Source organism: Dromaius novaehollandiae, chromosome 24 (assembly GCF_036370855.1).
Source record: "Dromaius novaehollandiae isolate bDroNov1 chromosome 24, bDroNov1.hap1, whole genome shotgun sequence".
In the NCBI taxonomy this organism is placed as follows: domain Eukaryota; kingdom Metazoa; phylum Chordata; class Aves; order Casuariiformes; family Dromaiidae; genus Dromaius; species Dromaius novaehollandiae.
This window is the reverse complement of record NC_088121.1, coordinates 1285459-1304370: the sequence shown is the minus strand read 5'-3', so window position 1 is coordinate 1304370 and position 18912 is coordinate 1285459. Positions and strand designations below refer to the sequence as shown.

General features: G+C 53.8%; 2 protein-coding genes across 6 annotated transcripts; one reads left to right on the top strand and one right to left on the bottom strand.

Moving 5' to 3' along the window:
• The first annotated feature begins 9 nt into the window (after positions 1 to 9).
• Positions 10 to 4539, top strand: DFFB (DNA fragmentation factor subunit beta). Of its 2 annotated transcripts, XM_064525399.1 has the most exons (7): positions 10 to 169; positions 244 to 370; positions 461 to 649; positions 1366 to 1445; positions 1622 to 1795; positions 2055 to 2155; positions 2674 to 4539. In XM_064525399.1, exons 1-7 carry the CDS (start codon positions 56 to 58, stop codon positions 2888 to 2890), a joined length of 1002 nt encoding a protein of 333 aa, XP_064381469.1. In that variant the 5' UTR covers positions 10 to 55; the 3' UTR covers positions 2891 to 4539. The 2 variants fall into 2 exon arrangements, with proteins under 2 accessions (XP_064381469.1, XP_064381468.1); XM_064525398.1 differs by having other exon boundaries at positions 244 to 649.
• Positions 862 to 7395, bottom strand: C24H1orf174 (chromosome 24 C1orf174 homolog). Of its 4 annotated transcripts, XR_010392779.1 has the most exons (7): positions 7225 to 7395; positions 6358 to 6864; positions 5462 to 5578; positions 3829 to 3930; positions 2428 to 2533; positions 2185 to 2334; positions 862 to 1235 (listed from the first exon to the last, which is right to left on the bottom strand). XR_010392779.1 is itself a non-coding variant. In XM_064525401.1 (4 exons), exons 1-3 carry the CDS (start codon positions 7351 to 7353, stop codon positions 5471 to 5473), a joined length of 744 nt encoding a protein of 247 aa, XP_064381471.1. In that variant the 5' UTR covers positions 7354 to 7395; the 3' UTR covers positions 3772 to 3930; positions 5462 to 5470. The 4 variants fall into 4 exon arrangements, 1 of the variants encoding a protein (XP_064381471.1); XR_010392778.1 differs by lacking the exon at positions 2428 to 2533; XR_010392780.1 differs by lacking the exons at positions 2428 to 2533; positions 3829 to 3930.
• Between the last annotated feature and the right edge of the window lie 11517 nt (positions 7396 to 18912).

Here is an 18912-nt window from a genome sequence, read left to right as displayed (position 1 = left end):
GCCGAGCGGCCCGCAGGGCGCATGCGCGCGGCGGGAGCGGCCGGGGCGCGGCGCCATGTCGGGGCAGCTGCGGGCGTTTCGCCTGCGCGGGGTCGGCGGCGCGCAGAAGTTCGGGGTGGCGGCCGGGAGCCTGCGCGGGCTGCTGCGGAAGGGCTGCCGGCTGCTGCAGGTGCGGGCGGGCGGGCGGCCGCCGGCGGGGCCCGGCGCCGCGGGCCCTGGGGGCCTCACCCGCCCTGGGGGCAGCTTCCCTTGGCAGGCAGCCGCCTCTGCCTCTACGAGGACGGGACGGAGCTGAGCGAGGGCTTCTTCCGCGCGCTGCCGCCGCAGACGGAGCTGGTGCTGCTGGGCCCGGGGGAGACGTGGCGCGGCTGTGAGTGCGGCGGCGCCGGGGAGCGGGGCGGGCGCGGCGGGGCGGGGCGGGGGCGCCGGGCCCCGCTGAGGCGCCGCTCGCCCCGCGCAGGCTTCGGCGACGTGGGGCGGCTGCTGGCGGCGGCCGGCGGCCAGCGGGACGCCGTGGTGGAGGCGGCGCGGAAGCTGCTCTCGGACGAGCTGGCGCCCCAGCGGCAGAAGCTGCTGGTGGATCTGCTGCACAACCTGGACGAGAACATCCTCGCGGAGCACAGGCAGGACGACCAGAAGTGGTTCGAAGGCAAGTCTGCGTCATCCGCGGGGTCTGCGGGGAAAACCCACTTCTGCCCCTTTTGGATTCTCTTAAGGAGAAGAAACTTGAAAAAGTGCGGGACTGCTTTTGGCTTACACGGTTTGGCACTGCTTGCTGGTCAGGGCAAGATCATTCTGACAACTTACCTTAGCATACATTTTTCAGCTTCTTTAAAATACACACATATTTCAGTATCAGAAAACGGTGAAAAACCAACTTTATTGCTTCACCCAGTGTACTTCTACAATATACAAATAAGGGAGACTTTTCCCATTAACGCAAAGTAGATCTGCGCTTGTATCTTTTAACAGTCGGCTAATGATGTAACTTGTACACATCAGCCAGCTCAGCCTTCTCTGTCTTCTGTTTAGGTTTTCTTTGTAAGTTCATCTTCCAGTTCCCAGGTCACGCTGAACTCTTCATTCTGAACTCTGCAGTTCTTCCTGAACTCTTCGGTTTTTATCCGATACTGTTTTAACATTCTGTGTGTATGTGCGTTAACAAGAACCATTTAACAACTACAATATCTGTTACTGCTTTCAGAAGCAGACAGTCCACCTGGTCCTCAGCAGTGCTAAAAGCAGCGGAAAATAAAAATGGGAAAGAAAACAATTACGTTTACTGAGTTTTGCGAGAAGGGATAAACCTCAGCAGAAGTACAGAATTAAAAGTACTGTACACCGTTACAAAATAACTCTCTTTAGGTCTAGAGTCTCGTTTTAAGAATAAATCAAGCTACATGCGATACAGTTGTGAAAGCAGAATACGAAGCTACATGAAAGAGGTAAAAGTTTCTGTTAAAGTAACATTTTCAAGCTGCTAGTAAAAATAATTCAGTAATCACATGTATCTGAAAAAATGCTTCTATAGTGCAACCTGTTTGTTGCAGAAAAAAGCCTCAACCTGCTATAAGCACCAAGGAATGACTTTACTTTTTTTTTTTTTTTTTTTTTTTTAAAGGTTAGTGGTTTTATTTCAAATGTTCATCCAACAGCAAGAGATGCATATAAAAGGATCATTGACCTGATGTTGGAAAAACTGAAATCTGTGAAATATAACGGGTGCTACTTTGACAGAAGAGAGGAGGAGGAGGCAGCCCGCCTGTGCACTGTGGAGGGATGGTTCTCTTGTCAAGTAAGTTCTGTCCTCTCTAAAGCACAGCGTCTTGACTGATTGCAACAAGCAGTGGCTTGACTGACAATGACAGTATTAGAGGAAGGAGACCGTTTGATGTTTGTGTAGCGAATTATTGATCAAGTTCAGCAGTGGGTGATGTTATAGCTTGCGTGATCCGTTTCTGGTTACAGCAGATGAAAGCTTTGTCAATACTGGGGTAGGACCAAGCTAGGATGAGAAGCTGTACACCCTGCATTGTACTGGTCTTGTTTTTCAGGGACCTTTCGACAGCGATTACTGCCCCTGTAAGCATTCCATCAACCCCTACAGCAACAGGGAAAGCAGAATCCTCTTCAGTACATGGAATCTCGACCACATGTATGTATAAAGTATTAATGCAGACTTACCTGTTTCTTGCTCTTTATCTTAAGTAGTAAAGCTGTTGCCAGCGAGTCTTTCCCGCATCCTTGCCCCCATCATACACTCAGCTCCACTATGAACTGTGCATTGCCGTAAAGATGCTTGGATGCTGCAACAGTGTCTGGTAACATGGAATCCTGAGGACAGATTATAATGCAGTCTGTCATTAGCTGCTTTGCTTGTGCTCAGATTTTCATTGTATACAAACATGCCCCTCATCAGCATATTACCTTTTGGGAAGATTGCTCTCTTTACCTGTCTCTGGCAAAAAAACCCTCAGACCCATTTTCAGGCAGAGTGCAGTTGTGAAACGAATAGGATTCGCTAAACCAGTTTCTTCAGGAAAGAAAAAAAAAACTCTATAAACCTACTTAGGGCAAAAGAAGTCAACTTCCATCCTGCTTTTAGAGCAGGATGGAAACACTATTAGGCAAAAAATTTGACGGTAAGGTTTTTTTCCCTGTTATATATTGCAGAATAGAGAAGAAACGAACTGTTGTCCCAGAACTGGCAGAAGCTGTCAAAACACGGGATGGAAGAGAAGTGAACTGGGAGTACTTCTATCAACTGTTGTTTACCTTGGATAATCTAAAACTTGTACATATTGCTTGCCATAAGAAAACCAATCATAATCTCAGCTGTGACAAGACTAAGATTTACAGGAAAAGGAAGCAAACCCACAAGATTTCATAGCGGTACACCTGAAAGTGACTTCTGTTTTTTTCCAAAATCATGTAACATGACACCATTTTTAAATAGCTCTAGTTTCTGAAACAAAAACATATTTAGCAAGTCTCTTCTGCTAAGGACCCCAAAGTAATCCAAATGCAATCTCACAAAGCATACATTCAGATTATGTCTAAAGCTACTTTCCCTCCTTCCTGCTTACTACAGGCCTTGCTTAGATCATGTTCCATTAAGCGTGATAAAGTACAGCTATAAATCATACTAAAAAATACATTCCTTCAAACATTAAGGCAAACAAAGCACACTTCAGGATAATTATTTTGCTCTGTGCCTCTTGCGGGTAGACAAGCATTGTATTTCAAATATGCCAAATGCTGATTCAGCGACCGAGCCACTGGCTCTTCTGTATAAAAATACCTGCACTTACCCACGGCCTTTCCATTTGCTATTATTTTAGATGCACACCTTCTGGAAGGAGTAGCAAGGCCATCTTTGCTTTTAAGATGTTCTCTATTTGTCCTCCTTCCCATTGCTTTCCCTCTCCTTTCAGACAGTTTCTGCCTCTTTAGCTTGAGTTTGCTTGAAGCAAGACATGCAGTGTTACTGGCTAAGCATCACATTTATGTGCTGCTTTAGAATATTTATTGCCTCTGTAACACACTCCCTACCTCTCATGAAACAAAATATATCAATTTTTGTATTATGTATTTTTTTTAATATCAGATGATAGCTACTGAACTCTCAGGGATTGTCAGCATTTGTATTTTCTTAATAAAAAATATCATGGGTATCTTCATGTGTATGTGAAGGTAGAGGTGTGCAAGTGGTTAATAAAACATCAGACTAAAATAATAAGACCGAATCTAAAATAATGAGACTAAAAAGACTGAGCAGAGGGAAAGGTGTTTATGAATGAGGCACTAGATACTTTGTAATTAACATACTTGGCTCATTTGTAAGGAAACTTCCTTCATGCAGTTGGTCCTCCTCCTTACCCACATAAATTCAGCCAGTCCAGCTAGAATTGTATTAAGATCGTATTTCACCTGTAATTAAGATAGAAATGCACAACATACTGCTTTGACATTCCAGAAGCCGTAACATCAAAGATTCTGATGACAAATACTATATGATCTGTATGGCACACTTTCTACGCACTGAAAAATCACCATTTTGTACTGTGCTAAAACTAAGACGAAGATCTACATGTAAAGGCATGTTTGCTAGCAAGAGGAGGTAGCAAATAAACCTAAATGAGATTTGAGAAAAGCTGGAAGGACTGCTTCACAATGGAGTTGTACTGAAAACCATGAGAGCAATTTTAAATTAAATCTTTGCGAATTACTGAATTAAAATGAAAAGGAGCCAAGAAGTATCATGGGCAGAAACAACGTATCAGCTGAATCAGAATGTGAATGAATTAACATGTCATGCATATACAATTTGTTTGGCTAACAATTTTAATATGAATGCTTAGCAGGCTATAGCTGTAGAAATTAATATTTATTTAAACCATCTGCTGATTATATTTGCTTTCTAGAAATGTAGAGGAAATTACTTATAAAAAAATAAAGTTGTGGAAGCTTATTGCATAATCACACTTTCAAAGAAGTATTACCATAAACACTGGATGAATGAACAGTTCCTGAAATCTCTGAGGTTGCTCATTATTTTCTAAAAATACAGGCAAAAAGAATAAATCTGGGGGACTGAGCTTATCCTTAGCAGTCAGTACTCACTCACCTACCAATAAAGTGCTACGTGGAGAGATTTTATTCCTCCTTTATCACCACCAATGACCGCATTCCCAAAAACTTCTATTCACAACCCCTGGAAGTCAGTTGAAGACAATATTGCACAAGTTGAATTACACGAATATTAAAAAGTGCAATTTTTACGGTTGATTTGATGGAAGAGAGACGCAATGGGATTCACATGGTGGCTGTTCAGAAAACCCATATGCAATAAAAATATCATCTTGAGACCAAAAGCACTGAACTCACACTGACATACGTGCATTTAGTTTTGGCAGCAGAACTGCATTTTAAAGGTCTGAATTGCTTTCATGTTACAAGCAAACAATGCAACACTAAACTTAAGGAACAGAGGGTGGTATCCTTGTACTGGGTAGCCTGCTAGCTAAATTACTAATTAGATGCCAAAAACATCACAGAATTCAAAGGAAAAGGCCTATCTGTCTGTGTTCTAAGATTGCTTGCTTGGTTAGTTTTCAAAAGGAATGAAAATAGGCCAACTGTTTCCTGGAGGTATTGGCTCAAATTTACAGCACAGTAAACCAAATGTCCATTTTTCATGCTTTTCTTTTTTAATAAAAAGTGTTAGTGGTAAAATGATAAACTACAATTTATTTCCCATTCTCTAAAAATTCAAACTCCCTCCCAGATAACCGTGGGAGGGTACTGTATCTGAGAAGCTCATAGAAACAAACTCTACCAGTTCTCCCTCTGAGAAAAGGCAAATAAAGACGCATCACGTCAGTGACACAGCCAACCATTACATTTCACTAACCAATAAAATGGCATAAAATCCTTAAAAAAATAGTTTTGTTTATTTTACATTTTGTGGTTAGCGGACATCCTCTTCCTCCTCGTCATCTTCCTTTGCAATGAAATGCAGCTTTCTAAATTCTCGTCTGCTCATTGTTGTGCTTGCAAGTGCAACTGCTGGGAGGTCCTTTAAGAAAAAGAATAAAAACTTAAGAAAAAACAATTGCTGCAAATAGCACACAAACCTCTTAGAAGTGATGGCATCTGCATAAACCTTAAGGTAAAGCAGAAGAGCTCCGAGGGGAACCTGCTTCAAGCAGCGCTGGGTCACGGTCAAAGTGAGGGCTGGCATTCCTTCTACACCCTTAGAAAGGGATTCAGAAAGGGCTAAGCGCTCTACAGTCAAATCCTCCTTACCCCTGCTAAACACCAATCCTTGCTAACCAACGGGAAAAAGGAAGCATCGCTTGTCCAAAGTTATGGTATGTTAAAGGCAGGACCTGGGATTTGAATTTATAATTCTGTCTGTTGATCAGTCCAAAAGCAGAGCTGGTCAGAAACTGAGTTCTGTTCCAAAGGACTAAAGTAACCACAGTTAAGAGCCAGCGACCAGTGAAAAACTACCTCGAAAAAAATAAAATTCTGTCTCCATAATGCAGCTATCTGTATCTTTATAAGTAAAAATATTTATCCTATGGAACTGGAATAATAGAATCTGAAACAGGGAAGATTTTACTTCTGAATTAGACTTGGCCGGGCAAGCAATTTCATCTCTGACCGAGGTCAGCCTCTCTATCTAGAAGACAGAGCGCTTCTCCAGATGACCATCAATACTTGTCAAGTTTGCCTAAAATGTTGAAGCTAGGCTATTATTGTTTGGAGACACAAGGCAGAAGCAGAACAGAACTGAGTCTGTAAAGAGGAAACAGACTTGCGCCATCTCACCTGTATAAGGCATCACCTCACCTGTATAAACTCAACGTTTCCAAAGAATCGGTCCACTGGCATTGGCTGGTTACTGTCCTCGTCTAAGAAAGCGCTATCATCGAGCTGTGCCGGTCTCTTCTGGGGACCGCCATCCTCCGGGCCGGGCTCACCCGAAAGCGCGCTCTCGCCGCTGCTCTCCTCTTCCACGCGGCGGACGCGGCTCTGCAGATCCTCACCGCCTCCCATTTTGGACGGAGCGCTACTCGATGCCGCTGCAAAGGGCTTCGGAGAAACGTCGTGCCCCTCGCCCCGTCCCTCCGCACTCGTCTCGGGAGCGCTTTCACCTCTTTTCCGATGAGTTGCGCTGCCGTCTCCAGGGTCTCCCGAGCGCCCATCCTCAGAGGAGGCCGGAGGCCCTGCCCTCGGCGTGGTGAGGTCCCCGCGCCCCCGCGCCGGCCCTCCTCGCTCTGGGTTTACCGCACCGCTGTCGTCCTCGCCCTTTCGCCTCTTCGAGCGCCGTCTGTCAGTTGCTTTGCGCAAGGAAGCCTGTTGCAAAAAGAGGCAAGACCCTGAAGCTTACTTCAAACACGTAAATAAACACACAAAAATCAGCTGCAAGGCCAGCCACCAAACTTAATGAAGCACAAAACGAGCAGCCAGCGTTAATTAAGGAGCTGCGGCTTGATCCTAAGCTACATCAGTACAAAAATAATTATTATAAACAGCATGTAAAAATTAAAAAAAACGGACACCTAGGAGATACTAAGCCACAAGGTAGAGTTCACCCCCGACAGAAAAATCTCCTCCTTCAGCGTGAACCACCACGGCGCGGGGCTGGCCGCCGCTTTCGTAGCTTCTCGGGGGTGTTCTAGACCACAACACCGAGCAGAAACAACCCCCTCCTACCGGGCTCGCCGCCGCCGCCGCCGCCCCGGGGCCGCCCCTCTCGCTGCGGGTCTTCGCGCGGCTGCGGCCGGGCGGCCCCACACAGCGCCCCGGCCGCGCCGCCCGCCGCGCCGAGCTGCCCGCCGCCATCTTGGGGAGGGCGCGCGGCCGCTGGCGCCATCTTGGGGAGGGGCCGGGGGGCCGCCCGGGTGCCGGGGGGAGGGCGGGTCCCGCTGGGAAGGGCGGCGCCGCTCGCACCCGCCGTGGCGGCCGGGTGGCCGTTAGGGCCGGCGCGGGCTTCCAGGTTCCGGCACGGGCTGCTGCCTGCAGAGAACCAAAAAGCACCTGTTGCCCGATGGCGCCAGAGGCGATAAACGCCGCAGGTGTCCGGCTGCGTCTCCCTGCGGGGAGAGCCGCTGGCGCGCTGCAGATGTGCGGTCATTGAGCAGACAGGCGCGCCGGCTCCCTCGTGTAGCCCTCGGGGAAGGAATCGCGTTGGTGACCCAAATCCCTCCGCAACCTCGCGGGCGGGTGTCCGTGCCGCAGAGCGGCCGGGCGCCTGGGCTGGAGCAGGTAATGGCGGGTGCCGGAGCCCGCAGCAAAGCCCCCGGGCTCCCGCTCGCTTCGGCGCCGCGCCGAGCTCGCCGTGGTTCGAAGACGCTGCCTGTGCTCCTCAGCCGCGCCGAGCAGATCCTGCCCGCGCGCCCTGCCCTAGAAAACACGAGCGACAACTTAAACCTCAGAATTAAATGGCACGACGACCTCGGAGACTATTCAAACGCGGCGTTTTTTTCTCAAAAGCAGGAAATCTCCCAGTTTAACTGCAGAGGTTCCGAGACCGGCCCGATACGGTGCTCTGCAACCTCGCGCGGCGCTCAAGGGCCCTTCTGTGCCTTGTTCCGCGGCTGCCATAATTCATGTTCTCCTCCCAAAGCATCGTGACTTGCTCCGCTCTCGCAGTACTGTTGCTTGCAGCCAAGGAATACAAATGGGTGTTTTTATTATACAGTGAAAACTTCTACTCTGTCTCATAAACAAAACAGGACTGGAACTGGCTGAAAAATAGCATTTCTGCTGCTGGGAAACAGCTTTGCTGTTTTAATTTCCCCACGAACCGAAAATTATAAGAAAAATCTAATTTGGGGGGATTTAGTATATAGTTGCCATAACGCCGTGCTTCTCGTTCTCCATGCTGCTCGGCAGAACTGACGTGGTTATTAGAGCGGCGCGGGCAGCGGTGCCCGAGCCCGAAGCAGCCCCGCGCAGACGCAGCCGAGCAGCTGCCGGCACCCGAGCTAGGGAGCCGGCTCGTGGGCACGCGGCCCCCGGCGCCCCGGGCACTGCGGCCACAGACACTTTGCAGGGACAGAACGCCTTCCCCGGCCAAAGCCCGAAAGTCGGGGCTCCTTTGCAAAGCTACTGCGTTAGGGTCACGCCAGTCTCTCTCCTACGATAACCCGACGTCATGGAAAACCAGCAGTGATTTTGCAGCTGCAGATGTTGCTGCTTTTTCTGAAATATCGCTGCCCCTTTTCCGAGAAACATCCATCCTGTGGTGCAGAAAGCACCCGGGAGAGGCGAGCAAGAGGAGAGATCCCCTCCGAGCTCAGGCCGCCTCTCAACAGCCAGCGTCTCCCGAGTGCCTTGAAAGACCGCGCGGTGCCTGCTAACAGCCAAAGAGCCTTTCAGTCAGACGCAGAGCAGCTCCAACTATTTATATTAAATTCATATTTCCATATAGAAGAGGACTTATTTTCAACAATACTAAACAGTGCTTTTTATTAGGCTCTGTTGTCTACGCAGCAGGCGAAGGAGAGGGAGATTTTGTGAGCTCCCTCGTCTCTCTGGCAGCTGCCTGGCGGCTATGGAGAAACGGCTGAGGAGCTTATTGAGGAGGAAGGACGGTTCAGGCTGTGAAGCTGATGTGTAAATTAGCTTCTTGCAGCACTTTTCTCTGCGCCTGTCACTTTCCCCAGCGTCCCTGTCTGTTATAATCCTCTGAGTTCATTTGGCTAAACATTAGTGACACGTTAGAGACAGCAGCCAAAAAAAAAAAAATCTTGCCTGTAAACGTAGCGGCTGTTAACTGTTGAATGAGTGAGCTCTCGAGCTAAACAGTAATCCGGCAGGGGCACCGAAAGGTCTTCTCATGCCTTGGAAAAGTTATTTTTAATTAAGGCGAATTCTGTCTCATTAACACACCTGGAGAGAGAGCAGGAAGACGATCTAGTCTAATGAGCAGCATCGAGGGCCGGGCTCCCTGTCTGGCCCGAGGTGCAGCACCCGTTCTCCCTGCCGCTCTCTGCCTCCGCGGCCGAGCAGGCGCCCGCAACGTGAGCCCGACGGTAGCGCAGCGTTAGGAGACGGCCTCTTCGCTGCGGCCCTAGCCGGTCACACCGCACTGGTGTTGTCATGCCAACTCGGTTAAGCGTGGGGAATGCTGAGCCACGGGTCTGGGGTTTGCTCCTAGGTGCAGTCTCCCGGCAGAATTTCCGATGAGTCGGTATCTCAGCTGGAGCTGCAACGCGCCGAGGGGTCCGCAGCCCAAGCACCCCTCTGACACCAGCCGTCACCGGCTTGAAAAATGCTGTCTTGACTAGCTTTGCCCATCTGAGGCAGAGCTGCATTATTCACATCAGAAACCAGAGAGTCCTGACATGGCAGTGACAGGGAATTTATGATATATAAGGAAATTTTAAGACTGCCACCTGAAAAAAACACTGACTGTCTTAATCTGGATTTCTTTCTAATGTCTTATCACGGAGCAAGTGTGGGATGCAGGTATCTGAAGACATTAATGCAACTGAATGGAGTGCATAGGCCTTGTAAGAAAGAGAGCAAAGAGAAAAATTATGAAATCCACTACCTTAATGCAAAACCTTAAGGGACATCTGCGCAACAGAGCCTTGGTCTCAAGGGGGATGGTCGGGATACGTGTCCGACTGCAGCGCCGCTCTCCAGGGAGGGATACAGCGGAGGACCGGCTCCTGCCTGGGAGTGGGTTGCTGCAACAGGATCCTCTGCACTATTGATATACAAAATAACTGCTTTTAGTGACAATCTCTAGCATTTACATAGCCATAAGCCTTTCCAAAGCGCTCTACAAATGCAACCCAGTGAATTCCGGGCAGCCGATTTGCCCAAGGCCTCGTCCCCTTCCCAAGGCTTTACCGGCTTTGAGCAGGGCCGATTTTTAAAGCATTCCGTGGAACAGAAGGAAATGTCTCTCTCCGCGCACAAAACATCCCACCGAGCCAAGTCATTACCACGGCTCCAGGAACCGGTTTGATTACATGGACTGTGACAACTAAGTGCTGCCACTAAAAAGCAGAGCAGCAGCTTACAGAACTTTCTTCTGCCCTAGCTTAATAGTTGCTTTAACTACAGTTATGTAAGCAAACAGACTCCTTCTTTCCACCACATTTTTCTTTTACAGAACTTTTTTTTTGCAAGGATTATGGTTTAAATTATATCTGAAAAGTTGCTTTTGTTTTGTTCCACACTTAACTATTCCTAGAGCCAAAGCTGGGCAGAGTGTTGGTCTAAGCGGGTGCGGAGATAAATGCTGCAGTGCAGATTTGGGGCAGATTTCTCACAGTTAGCTCTAAGAGAGAAAGAGCAAGTGTCCGGGTATCTAACCCTGGGCTGTTTGTGCCAGGCAGCGACCGTCTCCCAAGGGTCCGAGCACTTCTTGGTCGGTGCCTTCCCCTTTTTGGGGAATTCTTGCTGTATTCCCTGTTTGCAGAGGGCAGCTGGGGCGTGGGAAGGGGAAGTGGCCTGCCAAGGTGGCAGAGAGGAGACGAGCACACTGCTCAGCCCGCGCCGAGCTCGGCCGCCTTCGCCGGGAGCGGGGAAGAGCGCTGCAGCCTTCGTCCCGAGCCAGGCCCTGCAATGCCGGCCGTGCCGTGCCGTGCCGTGCCGTGCCGTGCCGGGGCTCCCACGCTGGCAGCCAGGCCGCCGCTCCGGGACTGCCTGGACCTCCCGGCTCGCAGACACTGGGGGTCAGTGTTAGACAGCAAACTAGGTGCGCGGAGACTCGGAGAGGAGCAGGAGAAGCAGCTTGCGGTGCCGACGCTCTGCGGCGCGGGGCTGGAGCGGGCGCGAAGGCACCGCCCCGGCGAGGGGCAACGAGGGGCCGAGGGCGCAGAGGAGGCAGCGCTCGGAGGGGCCGCGAAGCCGGCGGGTCTTGGCGACAAGCAGCTTTAGCCCGGTCCTTTCCGCCCAGCCCTGCCCTCGCTGTCCCCGGCTGCGGCGGTCTGTCCGTCCTGGCCCTGCCGCCGATGCACCCGGCAGCGGGACGAGCTGGGACAGCTCTGCTGCCCGCTGCAGCGAGACCGGGCTCGGTGCCGCCCTTGAGGCAGAGGCTCTTTGCATCGTTTGTTTGCTTAGTAACTGCTTTATCGGATAGAAGTAGGTCAAGGACGGCTATCGACACCCACGAGGCTGCAGGCTGGCAGAGGCGGCACAGCCGCCGAGCGCGTCCTCCCTCGCCGTCCCCCCAGCGCGCTGCACCCCGGCCCGACGCACGGCCGCCCCGCGAACGCCGCAGGGACCCGCGCGGAGCCGGCCCCGCTGCGCCGGCGGCCTCCGGTTCGAGCCGCGGCGCGAGGAGGAGCCCCGCTCGTGCCCGTCCTGCTTGCCGCGGCCTGCACCGGCCAGCGCTCCACGTCGTTCAGCATCGTTCCCGCGCGGAGGCTGAGAACGCTGGGTGTAAGCGTAACCCTTCCACGTGCGCACGCACCCGACAGCGACGGAAGCAGCTGTTTTACGGAAGGATCGCTGGAAATAAAAACACAATGTTGGTTTCAGCAGCTTCAGTTACTTAAGGCAGGGTAATGGGATAAATGTTTGATAGCAAAGTTTACTCAATTTCCAATATTACGTTGCTGCTAAAAGTGGAAAGGATTCTGTAAAGCCTGCTTGGGGGTCTCCAAAGGGAGAGGGTTGAAAACCCAGCTCACAACCCTGCTGCGGAGGTTGCTTTTGGACAGAAATGCGTTATCTTCTTGCTTCTTCCCTTTTGACGGAGCTCCAGCCCGAACGGCTGCGGAAGGCCCGGCCTGCGGTGCTGCGTGGCGAGTCCGCAGCGCGTCTCGTGTCAGAGCCCAGCGCAAATTCTGCAGTCCTCAGTCCACAGATATTTCTGTTTGCCTTCGCAGTGGTTGCTACGCAGTAGCGCTCTCCCTGCCACTGAATTAATTGTCGGTGGCTTTCTGTCATTTACCTGGTGATAACTCAATAGATAGAGTTTAGAAGACCTCAAGAATTTAATTTTTGGCTTTTAAGAGCTGCCGGTCGCTGGCTGGATGACTCATATCTCCAAGGACAGAGTCACCCGGAGCGTAGGCGCAGTCCCTGTGGTGGTCACCAGGCTGGGATGCGGGAGGCCGCGGAGGCAGGTGGCACCTTGTCACTGGGCAAAGATAAAAACCGCACTGAGCAACGCCAAGCCATCGGGGCTTTCCGAGAGGCATCTTTTTCCCTGGCGTCTTGCAGGAGTGGGAGTTTCAGCCACTGTAGAAATATTATTACAGTTCACTACCTCCACAGATTAAAAAACAGGATAATTAGAGATGAAATGCCCTGGAGAAGAAGCGTGGGCCTGGGCCGCCGAGGTCCGCTTGTCAAATCCCACAGACTTTTTCCAGAAAAGCAGCATGCTTCATCTAAAAAGCAGTTAGAGGGCTTTGGTTCCCTTCGCTGCCGGTGCCAGGGGTTCCGTGTAAAAAGCCGCGTCGGTAGCCCGGCGAAGATCTTCCACCAGTGGGGATCCTCAGACAGCATCTATCTCAGAAGATCCGGGAAAACTAATCAGAGGAGACGTGTTCTGTTCATGCAACAGCAAGCAATATTGTACCGTTGGAGAGATTCATGCCAAGACAACCGCTCCGGTGTCCCGGAGCGCGGCGCGTTTAGGCACTCGTTCCAGCTGGGGACATCAGCGCGAGAGGAGCAATTCAGCTCTCAGCCCTGCGAGGCTTCAGTAACGAAGCCAGATCTTCATTATAATCTGCTTGTGTATTTTCTGCGTGCCAGGATGCCTCCGCCGCCTCCGGCAAGAGATCGCTGGTGGATCGCCCGCGCAGCGACTCCTCCGAGGCGCCTTCTCCGGGAGGAGCTCCGGTCTCGTGCCGCCGTGCCGCGGAGGTTACCTGCTGCCCCTCTGCTTGGCTCGCTGTCCGCGACGTACGCGCACGCCGCGACGGAAACAGAGCGCAACGCGGAGTCTGGTTAGTTTGCGCGTCACAGTTTCTGCTTGCCGTACGTCCTGGGCCCTCCTCGCTAATTCTCGCCGGCCAGCCCTTGCTGGTTAGCCTTTTCAGCTGAAAACGCCCGTTCTTCAAATGTCCTTCTGGTCGCCAGAAGTTGTGGCTGGCGTACAGCGGATGCTATTTTTACATTTTGATTTGATGTGAGGACCCGCGAAGAGAAAGCCACCGATGAACAGAGGGATAAGACGGTGCATTCCTGGTCACTGCAATTAGCAAGCAGAGCCCGCAGCGCTCTCTCTTTGGGGAGCTGGAGCCTGTTTGGACCAAAGTCTCCCCACGGGTCGCATACTTAGGGGAACAAAGAAGCGGGGTCACGCGGTAGGAGCAGGTTTCAAAAGGAAGCGTTGAAACAGAGCGTAAACCGGGTTAGGTAGGAGATTTAGCAGTGATCCAGGCTGCACAAAACGTGTATTCAGAGAGCGGTCGGTTCTGAGGGAATTTAAACAAGCATTAGCTTTATCCGGTCGCGGTGAATAGCGTAGGCAGCCGAAGGAACGCTGCCTCTGCAGACAATAGCGATGGATGAGGAGATGCCACTACAATGCCTGGGGCTGTGACGGTGTCAGCCTGCTTAATGGGAAAAGGAATGGCAAGGCGCGGTGCGGCGTTCAAAGAGGCAGCTCATAACTTACCAGTACGCTACAATTACAGGTTTCCGTGTGTTTTCGTACATTTGCCAAGGCTGTCACTGCTTCTTTATGTCTTGCAGAAAGATAGTCACAACGTGACCAAGGACTTCTGCTCTTCTGCTTAACTCAGCACATTCTGATGGCAGTGAAGTCTGTCAGGATGGATTTTAAGGTTAAAAGTGGCAAATGGTAGAGCTGCATTAAAATCCCTGTTCCGGCCAATTTGGAGCATCCTGGGCTACTCTGAAGAGCAGCAGGGAACAAAAGCTGCTTTCCGAGACGGCAAAGTCGACGTCAAGCAGCGCTGCCGTTCCGCGGCCGATCTGTCCGAGCTCACGGACGCGCCGCTGGACACCACCCATCGCCGCCGGCGTTGAAGCCGGCCAGGCGCGGGCTTTCGCCATCCGGCCCCCCGGCCAGGGTCGTCTCTCCGTCGTGGATGTCTCGCCCCGAGCCGGAGGCGCGAGACGCCCTCCTCGCCGCCGCCCAGCCCCGCGGCAGGCCGCAGCTCGTCCCCTTCCCGCGGAGCGCGGCGGCTCTCCGGCCCCGCACCTCGCTGTTGTCCAGGGCGCCTGGCTTTCGCTGCTGCCTGCCCTCCCCGCCGTGCTGTCAAGGTCAAGGTCCCTGTGCTCCGCGCGCAGCTTCCCCAGCGCTTGACTCGTGGCAAAGCTCTGCAAGTGCAGCCGCACCTTCCTGCTCGCTTGAGCTTTTGGTCGCGCTCCTTTAGGCGGAACGTGCGAATCCCTTAATTTTGTCTCTGTGGTTAGTGAGCAGGGAAGGAAAAAACCCCCAGGAATGGCCTCGGCTGCAGCCTCAGGAGACATAAAAGGGTACAGGCGTGCACTCCCATAAATGCTACAGAAAGGCGTTTGTTGGATCGCACTAGCGTGGCAACTGCCGCACTAGGGGTGCCCGGGCCCTTGGAAGGAAGCCAGCCGCGACTTTCCTGCCGAGTCTTGCAAGGCCATTCCGCCGCGCCGAGCAGGAAAGCCTCTCTCCAGAGCACGGAGAGCTGCGCAAGTGGATGAGAGGGGCCACCGTGGTCGAGTCAAAGCGTTTTTTTCCCGTGTTGTTTAATCCTCTTCCCTCCCCTCGATGTGCGCTTCGTTTAACTGCGGAGATGTGAAGATGCATCTCTTTCTTGAGGGAGAATATTTGTGACCCAGGGGCTGTAACTGAACTCAGTTGCAATATTATACTTCTCTTCATTAATACGTGTTAAAGCTCATTACAAACTACTTTTGTGCCAGCATCTTTGCCAGAATCCCTGGGGACTGGAGATAACTTTTCCTTCCGCTGCAGCAGCAACCTTGCGCGGCGCTCCTGAGGGCCAGGAGAACGGGAGCGGGGCGGGCGGGGAGGGCAAGGGCAGGGCTGGTCTCCGAAGCCCCACGCCGCGGCCGGGCTGCGTGCCTGAGCCAGCCGCTCGCCCCGCGGCACCCCTCGCCCCGCGGCACCCCTCGCCCCGGCCGCGGCACCTCGGAGCCGGGACCCTCCTCCAGCACCCGCGCGACGCCGCTCCGAGATAAACGGTGAGTAATAACGCTCCCTCGCAGCAGGCTCTGCTCGAATTTGCCTGCCTGCAGAAGGGGAGTCTTCCCAGCGCTGGAGCTTTTCTGGCCGATGGGACTGCTGAAACGCGAAGCGCTGCTGGGACGCAGCTGCGCGTTCCGTATACAGAGCGCACGCAGCGGAGACCGGGGACAAGCCTTTGTCATTATATACCCCGAGGAGCAGATCTAAAAGCAGATGGTTTTCAGTACAAGAATGTCTATTCCAGACAATGAGTCTGCAATTAAGATGAAAAATTCAGACTCGTTTTACTTAGACAGGAGATACCAAGGATGCAATGCATTAGGACATGTTCCAAACGTATAAATCCCATTAATGCTAAACTAAGTTGCCCATGCAAATCCCTGTGTGCAGAGAGGAAAACATTCCTTAGATGTAACATCATTTCAAACCCCTCTCTGCCACAGGAATGCTGCTCTTTAAATATTTAAGCCCAGTCTGTGAAACCTGCAAGTTAATAACGTTCATTATGCTGCTTGTGCCTGCGTCTTTGCCAAACCCCGGCGGACTGGGGAGGACCGTTTTCCCTGCGACAGTAACGGCACCGAGGTGCACTGCTGCAATTACGGGGGACGCAAATTTATAGCTCGCCTGGAATCGCAGCAGTCCTAGCACAGCAACCCACCGGCTGTGCGCTGAATTTGCCAGACAGCAGCACAGCCAGACAGCGCAGGCCGGCCGAGACACCCAGCCTGTGCCAGGGCAGGGCTGAGCTGCCCGTGGATGAAACGAACTCCTCCTCCTCCTCCTCCTCTCCCTCCAGCCCGTCGCCCTCCGTCGCAAGCAAAACCCTACGGGAGAGGAGCCGAACGAGCGGCAGCAGCCGCAGCAGGCTTCGCTCTCAAGTCATTCTTCCAGTTACATACGTACTCGCTCCAAAGTCTGCGAGTATTTGTCAAATAAATTCAATTCATTTGCTCAAACAAGTAGCCCTGCTTTTTGTAGGAAATCCTCCCGCTGAGCTGATCCGCGGTGCTTTCAGTCGCTGTTCCCCGAGCAGCCCCGGCAAGCGGCAGCAGGCGCGAGCTCCTCGAGAGCGGCGGGAGAGCGGCCGTTCCCGGGCCCCGGCCGGCCGGCAGCCTCCCCCGGGACGGAAGAAAAGCAGGTTAAAAAGCAGCGTCGAAAGTGATGAGATGAGGTTCGACTGCACAGCTGCCCGGAAAACCCTCTCCTTGTCCCGTCGCGGAGCGGAGCAGAGGAAACGGCAACCGGCATCCTGAGTGCCGGCAGCCCGTTCCCTCCTCTCCGTCGCCGAGACTTGGGGCGGCGCAGCACCGAGCCTGAGCGCCCCAAAACGCCGAGCGAGCCCCAAAAGCCCAGAGAGCAGCCAGGCTGGCTGAAGACACCGGCGCGCGCGGGGGAACAGCAGCAAGTAACGTCTGTCTCGCTGCGAGCTGCCTCCCCGCTGCCGCGCGGCCGCGCGCCTCTGACGGGCGCCGGGACCGGTTCTTGGGGGGCGGCTTTCGGCAGTAGTGAAAAAGCAGCGTGCTCTTTAGGGGCTTCTTCCTTCCCTAGCGAGGCGAGATGCTCCGCGGCGAGCGGGCGCGGGGACCGCAGCAGCAGCGGGAGCCAGCACCGCCGGCCCCCCGGTCCCCACGTCCCCTGCAGCCCTTCTGGGCGCCGGGCCCCCGCGCCCCAGCTTGCGCTACCGTCGCAGGAGCGCAGGAGAAGAGCCGCAGCGCGGCAATTACAGCGCTACGATCTCGTGCTCCAGCCCGCGCGCAGCTTGTCTCGCTCGTAGGACAGGGAAGAATTTCATTCCGGAGCGCGTTCATCGGAGCTTTGGATGAGAGCGAGAAACAGGGCGATGCGTCTACCTATCACGACGGCGACTACGGAAACGAGGAGAGCAGCAATTACCGGTGCACGAGCTTCCGAGCGGGGCGACGGGCACGGGCCCCGCGCGGCGGAGCGCTCCCGATGGCAGCGGCACCCCCGGCCCCGGCAGAGCCGGCCCGGCGGCAGCCCCGCGGCTGGTGACCTCTGCGAGGGCTGCGAGAGCGGGACCGGGTCCGAGGTCCGTCCGGGAGCTCCTCCAGCAGCTGCAGGACTCCGATTTCCCGGCGAGGGGTGTCGGAGCACGGGCCTTCGCAGCCCAGCGGCTCCCGAGGGCCGCGGTCGAGCTGCGCCTTATCCGACGACACGCAAAGGGGCGAGGGCAACCGCGCGGCGCGTGGCTCAGCACCTATCCGGAAAAAAGCGGGGTGAAAAGGTTTTGTTCCCGGGAAGCGCCGGCATCTCGCCGGCCTGCTCCCGCTAACGCTTATTCCAGCCCGGCGCACCGCTGTTGCTCTTTATTCTATTCCACCTCAGGCAATTCCATTATTTTCTTCACAGCTTCAGCTTAAAATTTAATTTTCCCCCCTTTTGCTGCCCGTCAGAGGCAAAAACAAAGGAAAGCCGCAGGCTTCCTTGCAGATCAGCCGGCTCCGAGAGCAGGAGACGCACAGAGCGCTCGGGTCCCCGTTTCCCCGGCCCCGGCTGCCGGCTTCTCCCCTGAGCTGCGGTGGGGCAGGAGCAGCTCCGTGCCGGGGCATCGCGGCAGCAGGAGAGCACGGATAAGGGCACGCGGCATCGCCCGCGCTCCCAAATCCTCGGTGCCGGCCCCGGAATCTGACTTTCTCTGCAAATTACACAGATTCCCTCCAAGGAAAACAAACACAAACAAGTGATGAAAGCCGCAGCTGTCTGCGCGCCGCAGCCTCTCCCTCAGCCCCCGACGAAAGGGAGCCGGGCAGCGTGCCGGCGCTCGCCCTTGACCCGCGCCCGCCCCAGGCCCTCGCCACCCCGGCCGGGCACCGCTGCTGCTCCCCGCGAGCGGGTCCCGGGCGCTTGGCCTTGCGCCCGCGCGGCGCAGACCCGCCGGCTTCTCCCCACGCGCGGCCGCGGCTCCCCGCAAGGCTGAGGACGGATTTGAAAGCCTTACCGCTGACTTACGAGGCTTCAAATAACGTTGGCTCTGCATACCTTTCAGAGCTGCTTTCTCTTAACGGCCCTGACGGGTTTTTGAGGTCTCAGGCTGCAGATTTACGGCGCTGTCCTCTACGCAGCGCGCGCTCGCGACGCCCGCGGTTACGGTCCCGGCTTTTCGAGGCAAGCTTTGCTTCACGCCTCCACACCCCGCAGACCCTCAGGGAAAAGGAGCAGAACCGCGACGTCGGTCTGTCCTCCGCATCCAAGGGCAAACGCGGCGTTCGGAGGACGGAGCCGCTGCTGGAACATTCCGGCCTTTGCTG